The sequence below is a fragment of the Chrysoperla carnea genome, chromosome 1 (genome assembly GCF_905475395.1).
Source record: "Chrysoperla carnea chromosome 1, inChrCarn1.1, whole genome shotgun sequence".
In the NCBI taxonomy this organism is placed as follows: Eukaryota; Metazoa; Arthropoda; class Insecta; order Neuroptera; family Chrysopidae; genus Chrysoperla; species Chrysoperla carnea.
Genome location: NC_058337.1, coordinates 10,629,974 through 10,646,110, shown reverse-complemented (window position 1 = coordinate 10,646,110; position 16,137 = coordinate 10,629,974). Strand labels below are relative to the sequence as shown.

Sequence of the window (16,137 nt, the reverse complement as noted above, 5' to 3'; positions counted from 1 at the left end):
CCTATATATTTATAGATAATATAGCGGCTGAAGATATCAAAATTTTTGATTCTACAGGGAATTCTTAGGGAATAAAATTTCCGACCATGTTTGCTTGAAACTATTTTTCATAAAGTTGATGGTCTCCGAGATATTGGCCAAAAATCATTTTTTTATGTAAACATAGCGTTAATTAACGCAACCCTAGCACTTTTGAGACTGCGAGTTAGTAAGGTCTTAAGCTAGATGCCGAAACCTTCCTTTTTTTAGTTCTTTCTTTTTGCCTTTGAATAAATTCTATTTTTCGATCTGACGTAAGTACCCATATAAATGGCTTTGCTAATTTTAATGATTTTAATAAGTAATAGAAGAATACAGGGTATAATCTTTAATGGAGATTCAGAACTGAAAGTATACACAGATTCATTATTATTGACCAGTTTCTATTTCCTGTATGGAATAAAGTTTTTGATTTTACAGATCTAAAACATCTCAGTGAAGTTGGGAAGTGAAAATAAAAATAAAAAAAACAGTAAAATACAATTAATTTTCTTCATAATCTTTATTAATGTGACCTTTATTTTTTTGCAAACCAAATAATTTTCAACAAATTTTTTTTTTTTTTTTGTTATCTAAAGTTGTACATAAAAATTTACATGTGATAGGAAAATTAGAAATACAATTTCCCACCTAATTACAAAGAGAGTCACAAAAATGATATTTGGTTTCTATAAATAATAATAATAAATTCTAAAAAAATATTATTTTTTTAATTAGTAGGTAATCTAATAAAAATTGTGTATCTAAAATATATATATATTTTTTTTTTTTCTAAAATATCTAGTTTGGCCACTAATTTACATCTGAGAAATAACCAGTGCATTCCAAAATGATATCCGTTATAATTTTTGACACAGTGCTTTTTGTTAAGTTTCTAAAGTAAGATTACTCGTCGAATTTTAGTGATACTACCTTTGTATGTATAAAAATAATTTTTTTTTATTTTTGGTCATTCTATCACATGATTAATAAAAGTCTTTTAAGAAAAACTATTTTTCTTCTTAATTTTTTTTTTTTTAATTCAAGCGTTATACTGTGTGTTTATTTCATAAGTATCCACCCTTAATAACACTTGACATGTTGTGATTATTGTTTTAAGTGTAAACACGTCGATATCGAGGGTGAAGTTCAAAAATGTTACCTAGAGAATTTAAGGTTTCACCTCTTCACCACCAGCCACCTTAACTTCGAAATTTCAAATGGCATTCTCTATTTTGTTAAACATCATTTTAAAGGGCACAAAATTTTCTATTCAACCATGATAAAAAAATGAAATCAATCAATCGGTTCTTAAGATAGACTACCCAGAAGTTGGAATTCATACCTCTTATCTTCAGTGCAGTCTATCTTAAGAACCAATCGATCGATTCAATTTTTTTATCATGGCTGATATCAAGATAAGGGATGCTATTTGAAATTCCAAAGAAGGGGTGGGTGAGGGTGAAGGAATGAAAGCTAAAATTTTCTACCTACCATTGTTGAACTTTCGAATTTTATACCAACGAATCTAAGTTAGAGAAGAGGGTGGGTTGTGGGATCTTCTCTGAAAATCCCACTCGATCTACGTCTATTATTACTATAGCGTGTATTAAGCGGAAGTGATGACTACAGGAACATTACAATCTTCACCGACAGTCAAGCAACTCTTAAATACTTAGACTCAGTCTATCTAACGTTAAAGGTAGCACAGGACTGCCGTACGTCCCTAAAGGAGCTGGCAGAACAAATCAATGTATCAATGTAAACCTGGTATGGGTACCGTGACACAGAGACATTCCAGGAAATTGTGAAGCCGACGAGCTAGCCAGAAATGGCACAATGCTGCCGGACATAAGTATCAATAAATATCCGGGAGTTCCATTTGCGAACTGCAAGTTGCTCCTCAAAGAGGATATCTTAAAAAAGACCAATCTTAGATGGAGGGAGGAACGTACTTGTGGTACTCTGTTAGCAAAGTTCTTGCCGCTATTACAGGACACTGGTTAGGCGGCAGGCAAGCTGAATGCCTGGGCCTGGCAGTGTATCACGACTACTGCACGAGCTGTCACAGTGATGAGGAGGAGGAGACTATGTCTCATCTTCTCTGTCAGTTCCCAGCTCTTGCCATGAAGAGATGGACTTACTTGAGCCAACCTCTCTTTGACGACCTCTACGACCTAAAGTCCGTCGACGTCAAAGCACTCCTGCTGTTCTTAAACAGCTCCAAATGGTTCATGAAGTATTGGCCGGGGATGGGTTAACCCTTTTTCGGTATCACAACGGGCCCTATGGTCTAAGTGTGTTTCACCCCAGGATAGCCACTCTAATCTAGCCTATTGTTGAACTACCCCGTCGATATTTACAATAATCACATCAGGTCAAGAGTTATGAAGGGTGGATACGTTCCATCTTTTGAGTAGTCTATCTTAAGAATCAATCGATCAATTTCATTTTTTTATCATGATTGAATAGAGAATTTTATGCTCTTTCAAATGATGTAAAACAAAGTAGGGGGCGTCATTTAAAATTTGATAGTCAGGGTAGCTAGGGGCGAAAGGGTGAAACCTAAAATTCTGTTGGTACCACTTTTGAACTTCGACGTGTTTTCACTCAAAACAATGATAATTTCATGTCCAGACTTATTAAGGGTGGATACTTTAGAAATGAACAGACTGTATAATTTTGTTACAACCATCGTAGATCACCGTATGTAGCTCACTGTCAAAAAAAGTGCCACAGTTAAAACATTCTAAGCGTACTCATCATATGTTATGTTATAATAGTAACACTTAGAATGTTTTAAAACGAGCATTTTTTGTGACATTGAGTATACATTTAAATAAATATTATTGCTAATAATATTGTTTTTTTGTTTGTTTTTTTTTTTTGTAATTCCTACAAACCCTTATTAGATGCTTTTTTAGGAATGCGCAATCTAAACACAAGTTTTTTAATACTATAACTATAACATTTGTTGTAATAATATTTGAGCATTTGTTTCATTTTCAGTGCAAAATTTATCTAGTCAATAAAGCACAAACCTTAATCAAACCTTTCTGTTAGCATGTTCTGCCATTTGAGAAACCTGGCGCAAAAAGTCTGAGTTTTCAGAGCGGTTTCTTTTATGATTTTTGGTTGAAAACTGGTGCAAAAGGCAAAATTTCTGGACACCATAAAAAATTAAACAATATAAGCATTTTTGTCCCGTATAATTTTTGTAAAAGAAATTCTCTATTTCGTAGAATGTGTTGATTTCGCGCAAAAAATTTTAAAATTAAAAAAGGCAAATACGGTTTATTCTTCTTTAACTTCTTCCCTCATTGTTTTACGTGATCTATTTAAGTAATCGTTTAACAAATTTATATGGCAATGTAAAAGCTATTTGGTGTTCCGTAGCCAAAAAACAATTTTGACTGATTATATAACGAATTTCCCGAAAACTCCAGCAGGCGACTTGGATGACGTTAACCCTGGACACCAGGTACCTCGGAGACCAATTGAAGAAACGAAAAACCCCCATGTAACAAGTTTTTTAATCATTTTTATCACCGTTAACCGAATTGTTAATTTAGTATATTTACGGTTAATTTAAAATGCAATTATAAAATGCATATTATTTTTGCAAATTGCATATTTAAAAATTTCTTATAAATCAATTTAGTTCACAAAATTTCCTGACGTACTTTCGAATTGAATGCGGAAAGCCGCATTCAAATCCGACTTACTGTTCCAATTTCCCGAGCTTTGACCGTTTTTAGTAAATAAACAAAAATCAAAAGAATTAACTGCAAAACAAGACCGATTTACTAGTACAATATGTCATTTTATTAGTTATAATGTCCATAAAAATTGAGTCACTAAAAAGTCTCATAAAAATCAGAACATTCTAGCACAAATGTTGTGTTAAAATGCTTTATTGACTAATACATAAAATCAAGTCTACACAAAAATTTCAATTGGATATTTTTAAATAATTTACTAATTAATTCACACCAAAAAACTCTGACATCTAGTTTAGTTTAATGAAAATAACAGTTTTTAGGTAATACTTGGAATATTCGTATATAAATTCTCTTCGGTAAATCAAGCTCATTTTTATATTAGAAAACAAAACATAGGGGACATTAGTGCATCATAGGGGGCATTGTTCAAATTTCGGTAAAGCCTTATTCGAATCTGTTTATTTTGGAGGGAATGAAAATACAGTATTTGATTTTTTATAAAATACCTACGTTTTTTTATTAACTTTTATTTGAAAATTATTTTTCCTAGATCTCAATTGGGATTTGGACGAAAATGGAAAGATCATATATGTATAAGTTTTATAACAAAACTGTTTTTATTTTTAAGTTTTTCATGATAATTTCAAAGTTACAGACAGTTTTAAAAGAACTATTTAGAAGATAAAGGAAAACTCCCGGCAAAAAAAATGTTCGTAAAACATCGTTGTGACGTAATAATGTTAATTGAATAGTATACACTGTATACAATTATTAATTAACATTATGACGTTACACGGTCTTGAAAGAACATTTTTTTGTCGGGCGTTTTCGTTTCTAAATAAAACTGATTAAAATTTTTCCATTTCAAGGTTCCATTTTTGAAACTATTTAGTATTAAATATTAAATAGAAAATAGGTTAAAATTTACTATTCAAAATTTTGGCAACGATTTTAATCAATTGTTAGAAATATGACTTAAACAAATTTTATCATATTCATTTTTCCAATTTTTTAAAATTAATATTAAACGAGATAATTTACTTCAATTCTTAAATTCAAAATATCAGCCATCACTTTGTGATATCCATGGAAGGAAACTTGACTGGAGTGAATTCAACACAAGCTCAACCTTTTTTTGATACTTTATTTATTAATGAATTGTCAGAAAAATATTAAGAGAAAAATGTTGTTAAGCGCAAATGTTATTAAAGAATAGTTGGACACTCTACTAGCTGAGTTATGAACTGTTCTTAGAGTATCGAATAGGTAGTTTAAGAATTGAAACACGTTTAGTGCTATACAGTGGACCCGGATAATCTGAAAAAAGTTTTGCAGAGCAGTGCCGGACTATCGAATTTGCCGGATTATAAAGTACTGTTAAAGAGTATCCTATAGTCTGGAATTTTGTTACAAAAGAGTACCTTGTAATCCGACAAATCCAATAATGAGATTCTATATGTTATATTCAGTAATAGGTATCTATTTACCATCTTTAAATATAAAAAAGTAATACGGAAGAGGCGCCGGATTAGCCAGGGTCCGGATTACCGGGCGTCCACTGTATTTAATTCATATTTTATTGAAACCTTAGTACTACAGGTTAAACTATTTTGATCGATAAGTAAAAAATTTTGTAGGCTTACTAAAATACAGAAAACTTTTGGATAAAAAAACTTTTGGAGAATGTGGGAGGAATATTTCAGTCACTTTGAATTTGACAATTATCTTAGGTTCATCTAAAAGTCACCTTTGAATAAAATATAAGATAATTATTTATTGATAATTATTTTTTCTAATAAAAAACATTTTTTCGTAAATCGAATAGATTTTTCCCGGTAATGCTAAGAGATACAAGAAAGATTTAAATAAGATCAGTGGTGTCTATAAAAAACTAACAGGATGAGCTGAAAATATTTTATCACCTCTGTCTAAATTAATAACTTTTATTTTATCCTAATATTCCTGTAACTATTTGATTCTCTTAAAAAATGTTTCAAATGTTTCGTATTTTTTTATAAGGAACAACTTTTTAATTTAAAGTTTGAAATGTCTTTTAGAATTTTAGATGATTTTGAAAGATAAGGTCATTCGGTCATTCTTTGAACCGAGATTTTTTTTTGAAATTTTTTATCTGTAATTAAGTTATCGTACAATATACTTTAATTTTAATCGATTAAAATAGATCACCCTATAATTATTAACGGCCACCATTAAAATCGTTTTTTTTTATTGATAAAAGCATTTATATGCAAATATTCCTTATCATAATCTGATTTTCATTAGACTAAAAAAACAAAATTTTTGTGTTTTGATATGTTTTCGTTGTCTTTATCGTTAAGTACATTTAAAAAATAATAATAATATAAGTCAATATAATACAGAAAGAATTCATTAAAATATTATATGTATTATAATACATTTTTCACGCTTATAAAAATATATTCTTTTTTTACATTAGCAAAATAATAAAAAGGAAAAACATTTTCTAGTATAAAGCTGGCGTAACATTTTTTTAAAACCATTGGCAACAAGTAAAAAATTCGGGTGTTTCTGTATTGGTGAGATAATTTGATAATTAAATAAAGACAACAAAATATATAGGTTTTTTTTTAGTATTCCCTACCAAATAAAATCAATTTAAAATCAATTATAACTTTATGATAGTCCTCTCTATATTCTTAAGTGGTCTGTGAATGCATAAATCTTTCTATTATTCCCATAGTCACATCTCCCGAATTTAATTAGTCCTCAGATAGAAATTTGGTAATGAGCTTTTCCATTTGTCTTGATAAGCTTAATTTACTAGTATAATTTTCTGCTACCAATAACAGAACACTCTGTATATGATAATCCACTGAAAATGTCATTAACTTCATAATATTTTTTATCTGAATACACAAACCTTTTAAAATAAAAAAGCTATAAAAGCATCTTGCACCGGTGGAGATCTATAAAATCGATTTTGGCTAGTATCAGTGGTTCTAGCTACTGATATCCATGACTAGCTTAAATTTTTTTATTCTTCTGTCTACGATTTTTTATGTAAATTTTTTTCCTGCCATTACCGTTAGTCGTATTAAACGTTTTGTTGTTTTTTTTTTCGATTTTTTTACTTTTTGTGAAGTGTAGGTTTGAAACTTTCATAATTATTATGAAAAAATAAAAAACACTTTTGTGATAAAACTTGTAAACTCTTCCTTTTTTTAAATCAAAAACAAATTTTAAAATGCGAATCTCTTTATAACGTTCTTGTTTAGTGTTGTTAGAATACCAAAGGACAACGTCAACATAGATTTTTAACTTGTTACAAACAATTACAAGAAATATACGTCAGCTTTACATTCATTATCATCACCAGTGTCGTTGCTTTTAAGTTCAGTGAACATTCTCAAAATAATTACATTATATAAATATGTATATATAAACATACGGGGTGATATAATTAATAATAGAAAAATATACTACTCAATTAAGCTTACCAAAACGACCCAAAAAGCTTTTAACCAAATTTCGATCAAATGCTTATTTTCCAAGATAATTAAATAAATCAATTTAAAAAAAAGTCCATAAATTTATCCAATTACGGAGCGTTTAGGTACAAGAGGTAGATCGTATCAATACTTATTTAATTTTAAAAAGTAGCAGAGCCTCTAGAACCAAAATATGAACAAAAAAAATTGACTCTTGAACAAACCTTATCACAATTAAATACTCATATCGATCGCAAAAGTGATCGATCAGTGAACATCTGGTTTTATTACAAATATATTGTTCTTATATGTAAGGTGACAGTGTTGGATTGTTAAGGTTTTTTTAGTTTACTGGTAAGTTTATCATATTTAAATATGTACAAATATTGATTGGAATGATTAAATAAATCGTTTTAAAGCTTTATCAAACTATTTTAATTAATTATTTTCTTTAAATTATGATTCTCCTAACTATGTTCTTAAATCAGTGATAGCGAACCATATTACGGGAGTCTACCGTAATAAGAGAAAATAAGAAGTAATTATTTTTAACTCTTCTTTTAAATTATTGTTATAATTATTAAAATATTTGATACCAATAAAATACTTGCTTTTTATAATGAGTATTGAATGTGTTTTTAACTCCCGGAATAATGCGCAAAGTTTTAATTCATGTATGCAATTCCGAGAGTATCGCATTGTAAATTAGAAAATTGAAACTTGACTTATAATTTGTTATTTGAATTAGTTTTCGGTAATTATTTACGTTAAAATAACTATAATAAGTAGAAAGAAAAAAAAAACTAATAAGTAGAAAGTATTCGGCAATATAATTTGTAATGATTTCTTTTTAAATTTATTTAAAATTTTAATAATTTGTTTTTCAATCAAATTTAAAAATACTCAATAAACTTAGTTACATTAAACAAAACAATCATTTTTAATTTACCTATGTTAATTGTGTATTCCGGAGTTACATACCTCCCTTCCCGGAATTATGTTCAAAACCAAATTTTATCACGGAATTAAAGACAAAGTCGAATATAAATGAAAGAATTAGTCGTGAAAAAATGATCAAAATTAATTCTCAATAAATCATTTTGTACGACAAACTAATATAGTGGAAATATTTATATTTATTTCAATAATCAGCTTCAAAGTGCGGTATGCCTAAACATCCCGTAATATGTTACATTTACCTTAAGTAATGTATCTCCCTGTAATTAGATAAATTCATTGATTTTTTATTGATTGATTTCTTTAACTATCACGGAAAGTACACATCAAATAAAAGTTTGCCAAAATACTTTTTCGCTCTTTCAATAATCAGCTTCAAAGGCTTCAAAGTGCGGTATGCATACCGCACTTTGCCCGCATAATGCCCGTAATATGTTACATTTACCTTAAGTAATGTATCTCACTGTAATTCGATAAATTTATTGATTTTTTATTGATTGATTTCTTTAATTATCTCGGAAAGTACACATCAAATAAAAGTTTGCCAAAATACTTTTTCGCTCTTCTTGATAAGCTTAATTGAGTAGTGAATACCTTTCTACGATCGATTTTAAAACATCCTGTATATATTATATGGAAAAAATTAAAAAAAAAAAAAAAACTACATATCAAAATTGTCAAATCTAATTTTATATTATAATTAACGAAAGAATAATTTTTAAATATAGTATTTACATTTTTTTACTTATCTTAAAAAATATCTCTTATTTAAGGCTTTTTTTTTAATTCTTATTATTAATCTAAAGCTTGATTCCCTGTATTCGGTAACGTAAAACACAACAGTCCACTCACTGAAATAAATAAAATGATGTTAAATAAAGTATATTAAAAATATTAAATTTTAGCAATAAAATAGTTTTTGTAGGACTATAATTTTTGAAGTGTTATATAATTTTTTAAAGTATGAAGTAAGATCTTGTTAAGTTGTTACAAAATTATCGATTGTTACAACAAAACATGTTTTAAATATGTTATGGTATATGGGTTATAAACGGGAAAAATCCGCGAGACTTGGCCAGGTGGAGATTTAAGTACCAGTTAAAGATATGGTCTCATTTTCCGTTTTGCATCAAGAAACGATCTCTTAAGTCCAATAAAAGGAGAGATATAAACCTCCAAAATTTTAATTACTCCGGGAAGATTTTTCCGACATGGATGCATCTCGAATCATGGGCAGTTAAGTAGCGATGGACCTACTGTTTTTCAATAAGTAAATTCTGTAAGGTACAGAAGAAAACTATTCTAAAATTCTGTGTGTATCTACCTCCATAACACGATGTATATTGAACGAGGACTAAGCTGTTCAGCCGATTTTCAGACCATGTCGATCAAAAGTATGTTTTGAAAGGACGCAAGGTTGAAAAGAAGCGTTAATTCGTCGCTGCTGTCACAGACAAAACTACCAGAACGCAAAGAATTTAGTAGACATTCCGAAACGCATCTTTATTGCAAATATAGAGTGCTCCGAGTGAATTTTTGGCACCCCGTCTGACAATGCGTTTTCGCCAAACGTAAATTTCCTTCTACCCAGATGTCACAGGAATAATCGTTCAAAATTGAATATTCTAGTTCAAAAAGTCGAGCAACAGTTTTCATCAAAATTTTTTTTGAGAAAGAGATAAGCTTAATCTGATAAAATATTGCGATGATTCAAAATTCGATCTATAATCTTCAACTGAATCAGACTGTATACTCGAGCGTTGAGTGACGCGAACATTGGCTTCCGTACTTCTATGTCGTATTCATCGCAAATCTCGCTCATGGTTTTAAAAATTTTTATGAACTCTGTTCCAACGTCTCCTCTTCTTTCAAGCAAAATATATTTTGCAGCATCAGTTAGTTCGATAGCCTCGCCAAGATCCAGGTTTTCTGTTTGAAGTACTCGACTCAAAGACAAAGTCAAAGAATGCACCGAGCTCAAAATATGTATGGATATTTGATTCGTCCGTTGAAATGAGTCTCATAAATGGTTCATTTAAAGGACTATATTGTTATTTCAAAATTTATTTGGTCAGATTCTCATTGGGAGAGGGTTTTTGATCCCCAAAGTCCTTCCCTTGCGCACGGGTCAGGGAACTATTAAAGTATAAAAGATATTTAAGGAGAACCTATAAGTGCAAATTGTTCATTCTACTTACCAAACAACAAAAACGAAAATAACACAATTGGAATCACACAATTTAAATCAATAAGGTAACCAAATAATAAATTTCCTAGTAAAGCACCACCTCTACCCCATGTTAATGATAGAGCCGCCGCCATTACCCTAAAGAAATTTAAAAATAGAATTAAGTTGTTTGTACATTTGGGCAAGACGAACAATTCCGATTTGCAAAACGAAACTTTTCCATTTGGTTTTTTTTTTTTGCATTTTGCATAAATAAGGATTAAGCACTTGTCAAGCGAAATTATTTTAAACATATTGTTTTTATAATTTATTTGGCAAATATATTCAACAAGTCCATGCTGAAATTTTTCGGGTGAAGTGACCCACCAGAAAATATGTTGAAAAAGATGCTCCTATATGTAAAAGTAAGTTTAAGCACCATGATGCCAGTATTGCGCGGTACAGATGAGTACAGGTGAGATTATGAATGTCACCCCTTGGCGTCTCACCAGCAAATATATACGGTGTTGCTAGATACTATCTCTGTATAAGTATTCGAAGCGAATTATATAAATGCCGAACAGAAATAAATAGGACAACTTCGGTACCGGAAGTTAAAAAAATTTCCCTGCTTGTTTATTTCTGTACGGCATTTATTTTATTCGCTTAGAATACTTATGCAGAATTAGTATCTAACAACGTCGTACGTATTTGCCGGTGTAGAGGTCGATGCCAAGGGGTCTAACATCCATATTTTCACCTGTGCTGACCTGTGCTCGCCTGTACCACGCAAAACTGACACCATGGTGCTTAAACTTACTTTTTATATAGCAGCGTCTTTTTCAACATGTTTCCTGATGGGTCATCTCATTCGAAAAATTTCAGCATGGGCTTGTGGTCTATATGTTTTTGGTTTCAAATTAAACTCTGATTAAAAAAAGGATATCTATAAGAGAAACGAATTATAAACAGTTTTATTTTTGAAAAAAATACAAAAGAGACCTTTTTAAATTATATCTATTATCAAACTATAAATTTTTCAGATTTTTTCGACATTAAAAAATGTTTTTTTCAAGTTCTTCAGAAATTGTGAGAATTTGTTTTATCACGAGAATAAAGATCCAAGCAAAAAAATATTGACTTCGAAAATTTTCCCTCCTGTTCGTGTACTTTCGTTAGAATAAGTCGTACTCAGTAAATTAAAAAACTTATGATAAAAATATGGGGAAATTAGTTAAAATAGTTAATATTTTGGATAGGATAATATTCTGTCGTAAAATTGACCGGTTCTAATTTATGTTGACAGTTGCAATATTTGCAATAATAGTTTTTAGTCTATTTTTTCGATAACAGTGGCTATTAACGAAATATTCACGAAAAATCGTATTTTGTGACCTTTCACTTCAGATAACATTTGATGGGGACGAAGTCGATGGGGACTTTTGGGATTTTGTTGGGGGCCACAAATCGAAGGTTCATGCAAAAATCCAGCTATCCGGGAGGTGAAACGTCTTTATTCTCTATATTATAATATGAATAACATGACCTAAAAAGCCAAAAAAGCGAATAGGAAAAGTTTGCAATAATACCGAATGAGAAATTTTCGTGTTTCTAACTAAATTAAATACAAACCTGAGATTTGTCGGAAATAGATCTACTAAAATACAATATACAGTACTAATTCCCAAACTTGTAAGCGCTTCAAAGATACATGAAAGTATTAGGTTTTGGGCGGCTGATTTAACAAAATATAAGCCTAAAGTAACTGCAGCAGCAACTAATAAACTGAAAACGAGGAAGAATTTTGTACCAAGACGATGAACACACAATGGTAACCAAAAACTTGTGGGTATGCATGCTAAACCAATAATTAACGTATGTAAGAATACATCATTTTTTATCGGTTCATTATCACAGTAAACATCTTCTGTCGTTGAATTCGTTACAACCACTTGGGATACTTCACATACTGAGGCTGTTTCACCAGGATGTAATTTTTCATATTCTTCAAATCGATAAAATAATTCTGGGAACCATATCATTAACGTGTAATAACTACAATAAAAGAAAAATTAATTTACTAAAACATTTACTCGCTACTCTGGCAAATCAAGTTTTAGTAAGCATTTTACGCTAGGTATTTGAGGCATAGTGACAATTTCTCTATTCGTAATATCTGAATACGAATAATTTATTAGAGTTAATTGTTGAAATACCCTGTATAGAAAGTTTAAAAATTCGCACCTTGTAGTCAAACCAAATTGAATTGTGCAAGTAATAATAGTCCATTTTAAGTGTGGCGGTCGACAAAGTGCTTTTGTTTGTATCCAAATTTCTTGTAAAAGCATTCGTAATTCTTTTGGTTTTCGAATACTTAGACTGCGCACACTTTTAGCGGATTGCTGTGAAATAACACTTAATGCTCTGGCTTTTTCTCTTAAACTACGAACCTAAAACAAATATAAATTATTTTTAAACTTTAAATCTAAGTAACAATGGTACATAACAATGAGCATGACAATCAAATTTTTTTAAATTTATTATAACGTATAAAGACCATTTTTTTGTCTTTAAAATTAATAATCTTTAAAATAAATAAAAATTAAAGTTGAATATTAACATTATCATTACATTGATGACATCGTACACCCATTTGAGCACAAAAAGAAACCTTTTCTTTGGCATTCGGTTGGATAGATGCAGTCTGTCTGAGGAAACTGCTTTACGCTCGGGGTGATCAAAATTAAAATTTCACAAAACGAATATAAGTATTTTAATTTCATCATTTTTATGAATATTTATATGCAGATTGTATGGGGGGCGTATTGATTAGTGGATGTTTGGGGGGGGGGGGTTCTTTTGCGGTGTTTTAATTGTTAGGTGTTCTTAAATGCTCGTTCGCAAACGCTCGATCGTTTGGAGAAGTATTTTTTTGCTCGGGCGCAAAACGAGCAAAGGCCGGTTCGCCCAGGTACTATTTCATTATGCCAAATACCCTTTTTTTCCACCACCGATGGCGGGGCTTTATGCACAAAATGAATAGTTATTAAATTTTTGTGTTCTAAATGTTAGGAAGGCTTTGTCTCGATTATTCAAAAATACTTAAAACGAGACTTTTACCCGACGAAATTCTTTTGCGGCACTCTAGAGATCAAATTCGTGAGCCGATTTTAATGATTCTTACGTCAATCGATGTGTCTTAATCTTGAGAGTGTCACTAAGGAAATAGCAGTAATGAAAAATTAATATGGCAACAACCAGGCAACATATTGTGAAAAAAATGAAAGTCGGCGAACTTAATGTTAATTAGGATATCATTGAATAGGCATTTGAAAGTCCTAACCAAAAATTTTAAAATAAAATAAAAATAAAAAACTCGACTGCGCTAAATAAAAACTGAAAAGAAAAACAAGTCTAGTAGGGTCCTATTTAAATTTAGACCGGCTCAACTTTTTCCAATTATGGGTCCCGACTGTTAAAGTTGCTATGAAAGCTACAGGGCTTGTTTTTTATTTTCAATTTTTATTAACGCAGTCGAGTATTTTGATCTTTTAAATTGAAATACATTTTCCAGATTCACTGCTGCACCATAAAATTATATCTGGGTGTATGATATCATCAGTTTAAAATTATATTTTTAGTAAAAAATAGCCAGTTTTATTTCAATTTTTGTCTTGAACTTTTTTAATTTATCAAACAAACTATTGAAATAAAAAATATTTTTTGGTCAAGCTCAATCATTAAAAAAAAAAGTTCATTACCGGATATGTTCCTCTTGGTTCATTTGTGTTCATTACATAAATGTCTTTTAAAATGTCTAAGGCTGCTTCGGACTCACCACATTCTAATAAAAATTTAGGACTTTCTGGAAATGCGAATAACCAAAAACCAATTGCTAAGCTAGGTAATGCACATATTGCAACAAATAAATTCCAACTTGCAAATGTAAAATTTGGATCTTCGTAACGAAATTCAAGCGGAATAATTGCCCATGCAATTACTAAAATCAAATAAAAATAAAATTACGAATTATGATATTTTACATTGTAAGATAATGATACATTTAAGTGTCTCATATTCTCGCGCCTGCCTCGAAAAAAGTTGCAAAGTATGTAAGTGTTCTCTAAAATGAAGGAAAATTTGCATATAAATCGCGTGGATAATAAATCGAGAAATTAGTTTTTCAATTTTTAGCTTTTAATCTTATTTGGTAACATTCACGTCTATAATTTTCCTATGCCATGTTTTATCATAGAATTTATTAAATAAACTTAGCAGAGCTGTGAAAATCGTAGTTGTTTTGAAAAATGATATTAGTCAAGCAGAAACCTCGCACATTTCCCATCATTCTAGTTAAAACAGATATATTTTTCAATCCCATACCAAAGCGAAACAAGTCGTGGATAGAGTCTGGTGTGACACTTAAGGTCAACAAGAAGAACTTGAAAACTCGACCGATTTGAAACGACTCGATCGAATGCTATTTTTTCGGATCACATTGCCGTTAATACGCTTCGATCTACACCTCAAGGAAGTCGATTTCATTTTTTGTTCGCGCGATATCGACGACAAAAAAATGTCTACGTAGGTACTTTGTACGTATACACAAACATTCTTCTTCTCCAAATTAGTGTTAATAACTTGTCCAAACCATGAAACGTAAAGAAATGTTGAAAATTTCCATTTCGAAAATCGGACCCATTACAATAACTTCCTTTAGTGGAAAGTTAAAAATGGGTCACCTTGGCATGCCGTCATCTTACTTCATCCTTGTAATAATTTAATTTATATACTTACATGGTAAAAGTATTATTCCAACTGTCCAAAACAGTTCCATCCAACATAGTATGGTTTCTCTATATTTGGTTGGTTGAAATTCACCTAAATAAGGAAAACATATTCCCATTGCCCCAGTTATCCTGAAAAGCAGGAAAAATTAAATATATTTATAACTATTTGAAAAATAAACAGTATAATCATCCTTTTTTGGGTGATTTAAAATTTAGGAACGCTGCTCAAAAACAGTAGGGGAGGCTTATTTCCTGTTCGCAACCTTATCTATTAATAGTCGTGTCATTTTTAGCATTTCAAAGAGAATTTTTTAGTGCCTCAACCTATCGAGCCAATTAAAAAAAAAATGTTCAGAAAAATGTTTGATCATTGCTATGGGCCAGGAGGGGGGTATATCTACATGCTAATTTCAGAATCGTGATCAGCAACCCCAAAATCCCCGAGTTTACTTTTGGTCCGTTTTGTTTAATATTTAGAGAATATTGCAATTTTGGACCAGCGGGGCGAATTACCCCAAAAAGGGGAGGGGAGTATATGGAAATTCTAACGTCGGAATAGTGGTCAGCGACCCCGAAAATGACATGAGAAATTTCAACGTGATTATATCAGAAAATGTAGGATTATAAATTCAGTGTCAATTTTGCTAAGAAAAGGAATGTCTTCGTCCAAAAAGCCAGTACGGGAATTTTTTATAGGCCATTTCTAAGAAAAAACAAGCTTTCAAGTGATTTTAACAAATTTTTTGTAAAATAAATTTTAAAATTTTGGTACGCTTCTTTAGAAAATCTAACATAATTTTAAATCAGTTTTTAATTTTGAAAAACTTTTATAACTGATATATATTATAGTATACCACAAATCGTATTAAATATTAACAAAACATTTAAAATTTAATGATTTTAATGGATAGTGTAGGCGCTGAGTGGGTTTCGTATGCATTAACCGGTCCCATCGAACAAAGAGTGTATTTCGACGTATTTTGACCCGATGAATCTGAATTTTCTTGCTCTTC

At 30.5% G+C, this 16,137-nt stretch overlaps 1 protein-coding gene across 2 annotated transcripts in view; it reads right to left on the bottom strand.

The window, feature by feature from the left end:
• Positions 1–8,925: 8,925 nt before the first annotated feature.
• The window catches only part of LOC123290854 (synaptic vesicle glycoprotein 2B-like), a 78,869-nt gene continuing 71,657 nt past the window's right edge, over positions 8,926–16,137 (bottom strand). For both annotated transcript variants that reach the window (XM_044871201.1, XM_044871202.1), the window contains exons 5-10: positions 15,132–15,253; positions 14,096–14,334; positions 12,579–12,784; positions 11,967–12,389; positions 10,366–10,493; positions 8,926–9,018 (exon numbers count right to left, since the gene is read on the bottom strand). In XM_044871201.1, coding sequence (XP_044727136.1) covers positions 8,963–9,018; positions 10,366–10,493; positions 11,967–12,389; positions 12,579–12,784; positions 14,096–14,334; positions 15,132–15,253 — 1,174 coding nt within the window. In that variant the 3' untranslated portion in view covers positions 8,926–8,962. The remainder of the gene's footprint in view (positions 9,019–10,365; positions 10,494–11,966; positions 12,390–12,578; positions 12,785–14,095; positions 14,335–15,131; positions 15,254–16,137) is intronic.